Source organism: Egretta garzetta, unplaced genomic scaffold, assembly GCF_000687185.1.
Source record: "Egretta garzetta isolate BGI_Z169 unplaced genomic scaffold, ASM68718v1 scaffold575, whole genome shotgun sequence".
Taxonomy (NCBI): domain Eukaryota; kingdom Metazoa; phylum Chordata; class Aves; order Pelecaniformes; family Ardeidae; genus Egretta; species Egretta garzetta.
The window spans coordinates 1783848-1796272 of record NW_009259790.1 but is presented as its reverse complement, the minus strand read 5'-3'; the positions used below and the strand labels follow the sequence as shown (position 1 = coordinate 1796272).

At 36.5% G+C, this 12425-nt stretch overlaps 1 protein-coding gene across 1 annotated transcript in view; it reads right to left on the bottom strand.

Moving 5' to 3' along the window:
• Positions 1-12363, bottom strand: part of ERCC4 (ERCC excision repair 4, endonuclease catalytic subunit) — a 16912-nt gene extending 4549 nt beyond the window's left edge. Inside the window, exons 1-10 of the mRNA XM_035895082.1 lie at positions 12246-12363; positions 11442-11622; positions 7913-8065; positions 7083-7176; positions 6374-6581; positions 5093-5273; positions 4622-4750; positions 3928-4038; positions 2190-2781; positions 253-345 (exon numbers count right to left, since the gene is read on the bottom strand). Coding sequence (XP_035750975.1) covers positions 253-345; positions 2190-2781; positions 3928-4038; positions 4622-4750; positions 5093-5273; positions 6374-6581; positions 7083-7176; positions 7913-8065; positions 11442-11622; positions 12246-12248 — 1745 coding nt within the window. The 5' untranslated portion in view covers positions 12249-12363. The remainder of the gene's footprint in view (positions 1-252; positions 346-2189; positions 2782-3927; positions 4039-4621; positions 4751-5092; positions 5274-6373; positions 6582-7082; positions 7177-7912; positions 8066-11441; positions 11623-12245) is intronic.
• Positions 12364-12425: the final 62 nt, after the last annotated feature.

Sequence of the window (12425 nt, the reverse complement as noted above, 5' to 3'; positions counted from 1 at the left end):
TTTTGCCTTTGAAATTTAAGATTAAAACCCCTAAAATTAATAAATAAAATATCAGGGACTTTGAAAAGGAAGGTTTTGACTTGTTGTTGATTCTCAGTGGGATAATTCTCTTAACATCTGAAAAGCAATTGAATTAAAAGTTTATTTCAAGTCTTCACACAGTTAAGAACTTCACTGTATTTAAAATGTAAACACATAAGGGAATCACATGTAGCGTTAATAATAATGAAGGTAGTAAACTAATTTTGTTACCGAATGAGTTTTTCGAAAGCCTCCTTCTCTTTTCTCAGTGCTGTGAGATAGCGCTGTTCTTCTGTTGAACCCCCATATATGAGGAAATAAACCCTGTAGGTTTGGAGGGGAAAAAACAAACAAACAAACAAACAAACAAAAAAAAAAGAGATCACAAAACTTTGTATTCAGTTAAAAACACCCACAACCAATAGTTAAGATTAGTAGCAGCAAGTGCCTGACCAGTTAGTCTTTGCCTTGGGAAAGGCAAGTGAAAAAACACTTTTATTGTGAAGGTATCTTCTATAAAGATATTCCAAAATCAGCAACAAGAATTCCTATATCCAGTGTTTCCTCTTTTCCCTGAGGCAGATACCCTTACTGGAATTCTGGGATTCAACCAGAGTGGACTCAGATTTCAGCTGGCCATTCGTTAAAGACACAAAGCAAGTGTAACTGAGAAGTTACTTTCTTACTGTTTTTAAAATCTTCCCAGTAGAATATATAAAACAAACTAAAAAATCTGTAGTCATCCTGGGTTAGGAAAAAGCACCATCTAAGATTTTAAAATGATGTATTTCTACAAGGAAATCGTAGGTCCTACAAAGAACAAGCTGCCATTTATCTCACACCAACAAATTCAAGTTTTATTCTGCAAATAGGGATTTATATGGAACATATAATAATGAATAATTACCTTAGCGAATTAACTGCCTATAGCTTTTCAGCACAGTCATTTTTTTCTGATATATTTTAAGTGAGGTACATTGACAGACTATTACTTTTTTCATATGGTGCGTCTCCTAATCCCTACTTGCATGACTGCATCTGATTTTCCTGCTCTGAAGTGTGGGAACATGATGCTGGAGGTAGATATAACCATGCTGATTAGGTAATTAAAAATAAATTGTACAAGTAATGCAGTAATTATCCTCATGCAATACACTTTGTGGATTCTGTCATTTATATCTGCGCTGCAGAGTCCTCACCTGGGTATCGGGTACAGACGCACCAAATACTGCCAAACTTATTTCCATTTTCAGTTACAGTGCGTATATACAAATCCTTGACTGGAAAATTACAACTGCTCTGTTAAATTCATGCAAATAATGTTCATGAGGTGATTAAAGTATAAAGCATTATAATTCAAAAGTTAATAATTTTATATGCCAATAAATTGGGTTTCAGCTGTAGTAACTGAAGTGTGTTTATTCTAAGACTTAAGAAACTGCCCTAAGTTATTTTCAGAGGTACCAGGTATAACTCAAGTTTACTGCATTCAAGAAATGCTGTATCAGGCAGCCATATAAATGAAAAATAAAGCAAAAGCTCACAGTATATTACATTTTTAAATTTTCTATATTTCTAATTAGTCTGTAATATCTATTCATAAAAGTGAGTCGTGCAATTTACAAGCATATCAAATATATACACACAGCATGGAGATCTTTCTGTCAGCTAATGCTAGAACCAAGTATAACTGCGAATACTTCTCACTTTCTTTATTGCATTTTTCTGTACTTGTTTTTCTGTTACAGCTGCTGAATTACTGGTCTTCAGCCAGGACCAGAGATCAGGAAACATGAAAATTAATTAAATCCAAAATGAAGCTTATTGTGTAAAAATCATACCTATGGAGTCAGTTTAAAATGAGACTACAGCACCTCAAAATGGATCTATTGCCACTAAGATCGTGTAAGCAGAGGTCTTGTAGAAGATGGAATGAACTTTTTTTTTCAGGTATTTTTCTGTGAGAGGACTAAATACCTGCTGGGAAGTAAAAACTATCTTTTGGTGAAATCGGACATTACTCTTTTGTTTGAAATTAAAAGGGCTAAACAGGAATTAAAAGGTAGCTAAAGAAAAATCACTAGATGCACACATTCTGCCTCAACTGCTGAAAGGGCACTTTTATTTTTTCTTTTAAGACTAATTTTAGACTGAACAAGTCAACTTGCCTCAAAGGCTTCCCAGGCCTGCTTGCCTTGTAGATTTCCAGCTGCCGAACAAAAGTTAGTTCTGCATCATATAATACAACATATCTTGGTTCTACTTCATGCAGTACCCGCGTGAGCGCATAGGGATCACTGCAACCCTGCAACGGATGAATAATTGTGAGTGGGTTCTTGAAAATACCGTAATAACAGTCCGAGGGTAAGTTCACATGGAAATCTTCAGGAATGGTCTCTTCCATACTGCTTTCTTGGCTACTGTTTAATTCTTTGTTATCTTCCACCTCTAATTCCTCTCTCTTTTCCTCCTCAGTTTTAGCCATGATTTGGATTATAGTCCGGTCTTGCTGCTTCTTGTGTTTATTTTGTTTTGAAGAAGCCATGACTTTGGCTTTTTTGGCTTGAGGCCCTGTGTCTGGTCTGGCATTTGCTTTGGACTTGATGGCCTTTTTTTCCTTAATCCACACTTCTCCGGCTTTCTCGTCCTTTCCGAAGGTTTTGTTATACAGTCTTGTTAAAAAAGCTTCTGCTCCAGCAATAATATACTCCCTGAGCTGCGCACAAGCTCGGTCGTCACTGGCACAAATAAGCACTTGCCCTGCAGTCAAGAAACAATATCGTGTTTATCATCTGTGTTACTTCTTATCCAGCTACAAGACATCTCTTGAGCAAATTGTTTTTAATGATCCTAGAAGCACGCCTGCCTTTACATTTGGTTGTCACAGTTGCTCTGGACTTCCAGGGAGTCTAAATTGCATGTTTTGTACCAAACAAGATTAGAGAAGGTTAATTAAAGTTCAGCATTCCTTATTCTTACACCATCTAAATTAGTGAGGTTTTACTTTCATCATCTGAAACGAGGCAGATACAGCATGTGTGAAAACATACTTGGACAACCACTTTTCTTTTTTTTCTTTAAATGTGGAACAAGAGAGAACCTAATTTAGACTATTCAAATTTTCAGCCTGTCAGCTGTGTTAGAGAATCTAAAAAAATATGTGTTTCGCACAGTATTATTGACATTTGTGGGCCCTGAATAACAATTCTGCACAAGCTGACTCAGATAAACTCCTACAACACTAGGTGAGAGAGCCAGTTCTTATCCAGAGTCAGAACACTGTGGGTGGGAGAAAAGATCACTTTTTTATCCTTACTATTTCCTAAAATAAAACTTGGTGAGATTTAAGGGGACGAAAAGCCCTAAAATAGGAAAGACAGCAAAGCAGTTAGAAACACATTTGCCTTCTACTCTCTACCCCATTTAGGTGCAGCTCCTGGAGAAGCAAATTTTCAGGTACATGAGAAGAATGTGTAAGATGGAAAGGGCATAAGACACAACCCCTATTTTTTTTTTTTGGAACCTGAACTTGAAAAATGAGTGAATGGTACCTTGAATATTACAAATTTCCACATTATTAGTTTTATTGGTTCTGAGACTAAGATACCAGTTCAATATTGAAATCTAAGTTAAAATATTTTTTTTGTAATACAGGTTCTTTCCTAAACAGTGTTCCATAGTAACCAACAGCATTTATCTTGCAGAGCAAGAACTATATAGGAGCTTATGTAAAACTACTTAGTTTTACATAGGTTATGTACATAAGTACATGAACTCCACAATTAAATTTAAAAGTAGCTCTTTAATAAAACTACAGTAAAGAGGTAGGCTCCTTCTCTCAAAAGTCAAGTAGAAGTAAAAACTACCTGTACAGTGAAAACTTAACATCGTTTAGTATTCTCTCACCTGGACCACCAAGGTCTTCGCTGTTCTTATTCTCATTTTCAATCTCTTTCAGTACTTCTCTCAAAGCTTCCCATTTTGGGTTACTTTCTAGAACCAATTCCCTTTTCAGTTCTGAAACAAAATAAGATAGAACACAGCAGCTCTTACAGCCAAAATATCCTTTGGAGCTTTAAATTAGTGGTTAGATGTCAATAGCATGATGGTTGTTGGCAATCTGATATTCAACAGCCTACATATGCAACTTGTTATGCTGATGGGTTGGAGAGCACTCTTACAGAAACATTTAAAAATGGGGATAAGTGCTTTAGTGAAGCAAAAAGTTAAAATATTCACTCATTCTTCAATGCTGAAACTTGTGAATTATTATTATTTTTTTTTTAATAAAAGCACTGGCAGCCTCCTACCCCTTCACATAAAATAGAAGTGATGAAGATAAACACCAATGCAACTCAAGAACATTTCCATAAAAGCTCTTGCAATGATCAGCTGAGCAAGCTTAGAAGAGCCCCTTACTTCTTCGTGACTCTGTTTTATGTTGTTTATGATGCGCTTCTTGAACTAAGATAATGTCTCAACTTATCCCACCTAACAGACTGAAATCTTGAGCTGTAGGGAACCATAGCACAAGTAATAATATGCAGAGCATTTGAAATCGTGTGACACTCTCAAACTTAAAATTAGGAATGATCAGTACCATTTTCTTTCTTTACATCACTTTTCTCAGAGACTTTGCCTTTCTGATTCAGTTTCTCATCTGCAATGCGATAGACTCTAGCTCGAGCATTTACAAACATTGAAGTACTGGAGTCAAGAAACAGCCAACCTAAAGAGGAAAAGAAAGCAGCAGTAGTTTGACATTTGCCATGTGTGTGTTCCAACCCTTTCCAGTAAAAGCCCCAAATTTCTCATCTGGAATACCTGTGCTACCTGCTTGCTATGTAATTGCTAGCTTAATATAAAACAGAAATGTGATGCAAATTTCACACTGTTAAGTAACAGCAGTTAAGTGGGAAGATGAAAGCATTATCTGTCAATAAAAACCTACGTCCTTATGGCTGGTTATATAAAACCTAATTAGATACTTTCATATGTTTGGGAATGTTAATTAAAAATATCAACATTTCACTGTTTCATGCATTAACTTGTACGGTTATTCAGTGTTTACCTGAATTCTCACCAAAAGCTTTTTCACTTGCTTTCAGAGACTCCAAAAGATTAAGGAAAGTGACACAATCATACTGTGTTAGATACAGTAGCAAAGTACGTAGTATCTTCAAATCCTGGACCAAAGATTTTGTCTTGGCTCCAAGCTGATGCCAGAGAGGATCCAAATAGTGACGTATTGTCTAGAAATATAAATTGGAAAGTTCGGGATGTCAAATATATTGTATACTAATCACAGTAAGAATGCACTTTTTTCCTTTACAGGGGTTGCCACTATTTTCCCAAAGTTATTAAACATACCCAATTGAAGATATGATGGTGAGATACTTCTTCTTATAAGTAATCATTTTTGCAAAGTTAACATAATAAAGATGCCTTTATGTAAAACATTTCAGCAGTTAGCAGATGAATCTCATTTAATGCTTTCAGTACGTGTTTTCCTTTCTATATAATAATAAAATACAGATAAAATAAAAAAAAAAAACCCCACCTTATTTTACTGGTACTGGCCTGTGCCTTTGGTATCTACTATCCTTTACTTAGGTAAAGTAAAAAACATAATGTCATTTAATTTTCAAAATAAGATTAGTACCATGCAGATACGCAACCTAGAGAACATAAGAAAAAACCCCTCCAAATATTTGACGTACAGAATGTCGCACATCAAGATTAAACCACAGGTAACAAAATAACAGTGTTTCACTATGATGGTTGAAGTTTATGATTTTACCCTACAGAAAGCAAAACATTGTATGCCAAACATTGAAGATCTGCCAAAAATAACAACGCACACACAATTAATGACAAACACAAATTAAAAGATACAACAGATGCATGCATGTGCATGTTATGTATTACATACAATGCTTGTCCTAACAGAGAAGATAAAAAATACAAGCAGGAAATTCAAGAGGAAAAAAAAAGGGGGGGAGATAACTGCATACTTGTCCCTAAAGTATTCTCAGCTGAAATTGCAGCCATATTTATAATAATAAATATTAATAAACAATCAATCATGAGTCAGGATGTTCTTACTGTAGTGACTTTGGAAGTGAAGGAAGAACAGTAATACCAATACACCCAAAACCCCACTGGCAACTACAACGTCACCATTACAGATTAACACAATTTCTCTCCTTGTACCAGTAATAAACACATCGTGGGAGAATACTCAGTTGCAGCTGGTTATTTATTTTACAAATAATATTTTTGTTTGCATGGCAGACAGTTTGAAGATCTACATCCCTTTAGCTAGACACAGCAAAACAATCAAGATGGTTACCTTGTCAAAAGGTTTACCAATAGCATTTTCTAAAGATAGATCTTCTACTTCAAGAGCTGGATTGTAACGTTTGAGTTCTCTCAGACATGCATTCAGAATGTCCAGGATTGAAGTCTGGATAGCAAGCATAGTAGGGGTCATTGACACATGTATTTCCACCACTTCAGGTTTATGCTTCTCTAAAAATGAGTTCACTGCTATATGAAATCTAAGAGGAAAACAGCTTATTAAGATTTACATGGATGGTTTGTTTGACCTACAATTTGTACAAACTACAATTACAATTGTTTTAAATGTAAACAAGTTAATTGCAAAAAATGAGTTTCTACAGATGTGAAGACTGCAATCTTATGAACAGCCTCAGAAAACCACCTAGTCCACAATTCTGACTGCAGCCATTCTAGTCATGCAAGCCTATAGTGCTGGTGAATGATCCACAGAAAATTTCTGCACTAGTTTCTTCATCATTATTACACATATTAAAGTAAACCCAAGAAAAATCTCATAAGGGAGAAACTGGCACAGGTTCATAAATCCTTTAGAATCACACGGATCCGCCAGCAGATTCTGTAACATTCCTAGCTTCTGATTATAAGCAGCAGGGCCTTCTAAGAACGCTGCCATTACAGCCAATCCACTGTACAGGAGTATAGGTGCTAGCTGACTTTTACTAACAGAATGAGGCTCGGAGAATGCTTTGTCTGCTGACCTCCATGGGCATTTCCCTTGCTCCATGCTGCACCCCCACATCTTTTCATGGTTCGGAAGCCAAGGAAGAGAATTTAGAGAGCTTCTATTCACCTCTTCCTATCCTAGTTATGTCCATTTCTGCTTCTTTGTGATACTGAAAGAAAGACTGTTAAAGCGTTTACAGTGCAGAGTAACAGTATGTTAAGACAGAGTGCAACATGTTCTGGACTGGACTGAAGGAGTAAATGGGCAGAGCTCCTGCCCAAGGTGAGAGCACTGAATGGGTAATCAGCTAAAATGACCAGTTCCATTTGCGGCTCTGCTCCTGAAAAGCTTAATGTATCCCACAAACTTGGCAATTTGGTTTCTATCGGTCTTCAAGAAATATTCTTCATACACAGCATACATGTAAAAGATTAAAAAAAATCTGACATGTAGAAAGAGATCCATGGAGTTCCATCACAGTTGGAAACAAAATACCTCCATGAATGGCAGAACTGAGAGACTGTACTCCTGTTGCTTCACAGCTTAAATAATCTTGTTTAGTAAGTGAAGATTTTCTTAAGCTATTACGGATGTCACTTTCTACTGTGATTTCTGTTGGCTAGAAGGACAATTGTACCACAAGGTTCAGCCCCTTATAGACTTAATTTGGGTCTATTTTCAAAAATACAGAAATTTAGCATCTTCAAGACCAATTTTTCTGTCAAAAATTGAATGACATTTGTTTGGGAATACAAGAGGGAACACATAAGCGCTGTGACTGCATACACCTTATTTTCTTAGGAATCCACTGTAACATTCTCTCTCTCTCTCTCTTTTTTTTTTGCTTTTTTTTTTTTTTTAAACTCTTTTCCACGTGGCAAAAGCCAGTGTTAAATGCAACTGCATTATCTGTAAATGCTTTAATGAAGCCTTGCTTGTTCTTCTGGCGATAAAGTCGCAAGATAAATGCTTCCTGACAGGACTCAATGATCCTGTGTGCTTTGTATACCAAAATGCCTGGCAAAATAAAAGGTTTTCAAGTTACAAAAAAGTAAAGGTAGGTCCAATTTTGTATAGATTTTTTTCCTCAAAACTGTCTTATTCTGTTAATGTTTTTTTCTTAAATAAAGTACAATAGGAATTTAAATGTTCTAAAGTGATGGTTGAATAAACTTTCTGGGGTTCCAACAAAGCCATTCCTCAGTTTTAGTACCGTGGAACCTCCAAATAAAAGAACTGAGTTAATGATGAATCTTTAGCAAAAAAAAAAAAAAACAAACAACCAACAAACATTCTCTGGAGTGGCAGGGCTTACTAGCTTAGAAAATTCTTTACTTCTAAGGTAAAACTTGAACACGAGCCTTTTAAAAGGAGTAAAGCAAATGCAAGAAATAACACGCTATTACAACACAGCAAGTTTGGTATGTTCAAGATTATGATATTTGAATTATTTTTTCAGAGAAGTTCCGGGATTACAGACTTGTCAAGTGTGTTTCACTGGTAACAGTTGAAGTGTTTACATAATAAAAAAACATTTGTTTTGCTCCCCCCCACTTCTGATATTCGTATTTGCACATGAGGACAGAAAATACCACCAACTGTATGAGTACACCACCAATTTTTTTCCATGGCTATGGGCATACTAAGAAAAAAATTTATTGTGCACATTTTTGTACAAAGAAGTGAAATAATATTTTAACTAAATTAAGCATTTGAGGTGAATACTTCCAGGATTTACACATCACTCAGCCAAGATCTGTTAAAACCAAGGTTTATTTTTTCTCATGCTTAATTGTGTTAAATAACACATTGTGTTTTTTCACTCTCCCCCACTGAAGTGAGGCCTATGTGGTACTTTTATCTGTTCACAGTTTGCAGTGGAATAATAAATGCCTTTCTAAAATGGAAGCAAGAGACATCATGGGTTTTACCTTGTACCTACACAAACTGACAAACCCACAGTGCATTTAATTTCTCTAACAAGTTTCAACTCAGCACCCAGCCATTGATTTTAATATGCCTTTGCTTTGCAAATGAAAAAGCTGTAAGAAACAGACTTCCATGTAACTGCTAGCCATTCATGATCATGTCATAGAATAATCCAATAAAAGGTATTTTTCTATCCAGATATTCTTACATCTCTCCTATGAAGCAAATTTTTCAGGACATAAGAATGATCATACTCATTTCTGAACATCTTCCAGTTTGTCAAGATGTGACACTGAAAGAACATTACAGGAGCACAGAATTTGTAACAGGCCAGTAAGACTATGTGTTTATCATAAAACCTTCCTACCTTTAGTCAGCATTTCTCTGCTTATGAAGTGAGTTCATACTACTGTGTAAGCTTTGGTAGAAACGACTTGCTGCTGTTTACTGCACCAACTTGCATCAGTTTTACTATGCTTTTAAGTACATAATTTCTATTTGGCCAAAGCCACCTGGAATAATAATTCTTTACTGCAGCAATAATTTCTTATCTTCATTTAGCTGAATTTCTGAGTTCATCAGATTTTAATTCACATGCGACTCTACACTGATTTCACAAACATTTATAACACCTAGAAACACTTTACTGGTTGTTTTTTTTTTTGCTATGTTAATTCCTCAAGAAATACTATTACAAGTTTTTGCTGATGTTGTCGCACAATTTCACACACAAATAATGCACATTTTCAACAGCACCCCGTGTGACCCAAGTTTTAAATGAAGCAGCAAGTCTACCACAGGTGCTGTCACACTGACCTCTAGTGGCAATGCAAAAACTGTAACAACTCTATGTCACAGGACAGGGCTATTTTTTAAATCTTGAGTGTATTTCTTTTCATATTGACAAAGTCCAAAGGTGTGTTTTCTTTCTTTCTTTTTTTTTTCCTTTGGTAGGGCGCAAGGTAGAGAGGAAGGAGTCAAGGGGAAGAAGAGAAATTAAAGTAGGTTACCCAGAAAATGTGTTTCACTTTTCTTTTTTAACCTAGAAATATCACCTCTCCTATGAGGACAGGCTGAGGGAGTTGGGCTTGTTCAGCCTGGAGAAGAGAAGGCTGCGGGGAGACCTGATTACGGCCTTTCAGTACCTAAAGGGGGCCTATAGGAAAGATGGGGAAAATCTTTTTAGTAGGGCCAGCTGTGACAGGACAAGGGGGAATGGTTTTAAACTAAACCAGGGTAGGTTTAGACTAGATATGAGGAAGAAATTCTTTACAATGAGGGTGGTGAAACACTGGAACAGGTTGCCCAGAGAGGTAGTGGAGGCCCCATCCCTGGAAGCATTCAAGGCCAGGTTGGACGGGGCTCTGAGCAACCTGATCTAGTTAGCGGTGTCCCTGCTCCTGCAGGGGGGTTGGACTAGATGACCTCTAGGGGTCCCTTCCAACCCAAAACATTCTATGATTCTATGATTCTATGAAATATCAGAATTGCCAAATCTGGAGTCCTTTGGCTCTAGCATAAAACTGTTCAAAGTGTTTTACAGATTGGAGTTCGTCATACCTTGATTAAAAAGAAGAAGATAGAGCATCTGAAGCAGAAACTTAGATTCTTCTAGGCATTCAATATTTAGTTATGTTTAGCCATTAAGATATTAACATTTAGATTACAGTAAAATACTGTACCTTCCTGGCTCTTAGATATCTTTTTACTACCTATCCAGGCTGTAACAGGGTTTCCAGCTTAGACAAGAACATAAAAACAATGGGGAAGAAGGGGAACAGAACATGAGAGGAAAAAGATAGTTGTAACATCTTTCATGTATAACTTCTATATAACATCAAAAAGGGTCACAAGCTATTCCCAAAATCTTTACAATGATCCTAACAGCATTACTTCATAACACTGCTATTTAGATAGCATCCAGGGTGTGTCAAGACAAAGATTAGTAAGGTATTACTATTTTTTGATGGGAAAAGTAATCAGAAGTAATTTGTTAATGCAAAAAATAGGTAGTGCACATGGTTGATAAAATACAACATCTAAAATCAGTTTTAACCACAGGCCAGTGTCCTACAGACCGTATGACACTATTTCACCAAGCACAATCATTCTTTGAAAGCCAGTTCTGAATTTTGTGTGTCTTATACCGATGGCATAGTTTAACTGATTTGTTTTCCAGCCACTTAACAAATATCAGAAAGCCATCCTAATGCATGATCCAGTATCTAAAAATAATGTGGATGTTTTCAAATTGTATATTTAAATAAGGCAAACAAGTCTGGAGCAAAGAAAACCATTTAAAAAAGTGAAAGAGCTACATATTTTCTCCTGTTACCTCAGTCTTCATGGAAAAAAAGGAGTAATTCTTCAACCTCAGTACTAGTTAGTAGAACTCTTCATATAGAATTACGTTCTATGTCTTTTCAAACAGAACAGTCTTACCTTTATTTAATTAAATTCTTACCAGTAATGAGGTTTGCAGGAATTCTGTCAGTAAGGAAATCTACCACAAGGATTCGACTTGTTGCAAAGATGACTCCTCCTTGTGTGTAAAATTCATATCGAGTATTATTTGTAATTTCATTGGTAACACGCCGAGGAAGATGAACAACTCCATCTGACCTCAGCTGATCAATAAAATACTCCTGAACATAATAAAAAAACACAAGACATCATTGTGGCAATTGATGAAATGAATGCAAAACCCCCTTAATTATACATACTCTGTTAATTCTGAGGAGCTGTCCAAAACAAATTAAAAGCAAGACAGTATAACATACTACCTAGGGAAGTCAGAATTATCATGATTTTTTTTTTTTTCTTAGGTTTACTTTGTTCAGTTTCAAACTCATCCAGGTGATTTAAAAATCTATGTATTTTCAGCAGTAGCTAGGCAACACTTAAGCAAAATACGAGCAACTGACACTCAAAGGAGCTTACATTTTCTTATATTTTAATAGCTCTTTTTCAGAGGACAGGCAATTTTAATGCTGACTTAAGAGCAGAGAATTGGGAAGAGGTCGTCTGAGTCCACTCACCTGCTATCAAAGACAACTACAGGAGGCAGGTCATATACATCAAGCTTAATCTTATAAACTGCAGCTGTGGTATTTATTCACCTACGGTCACTACAAACAATCCCCGGAACATCACCTCCCCCACGGTGGGAAATCTCCCTGGTTCCAGGGAATACACAGCAGCATTTTTTGTACAACTGGGGACAAATCCGTCAACAAGTTTCACTCCTTTCTGCTCATCGGCTACTTACCATTTCTGCTATTTACAAGTTACGTACACAAACTTATTTTAGCTCGTTATTATTATTATGCCTTCGTCGCGCTGGACGAGTGGAAATTCGGACCTTGAGATCCGGAACGCGTCTGGTCTGACAGCTTCGCCCCCGGGAGCGCAAAGGCCGGGGCGCAGGGCCCCCGCGCGGCCCCCGCCA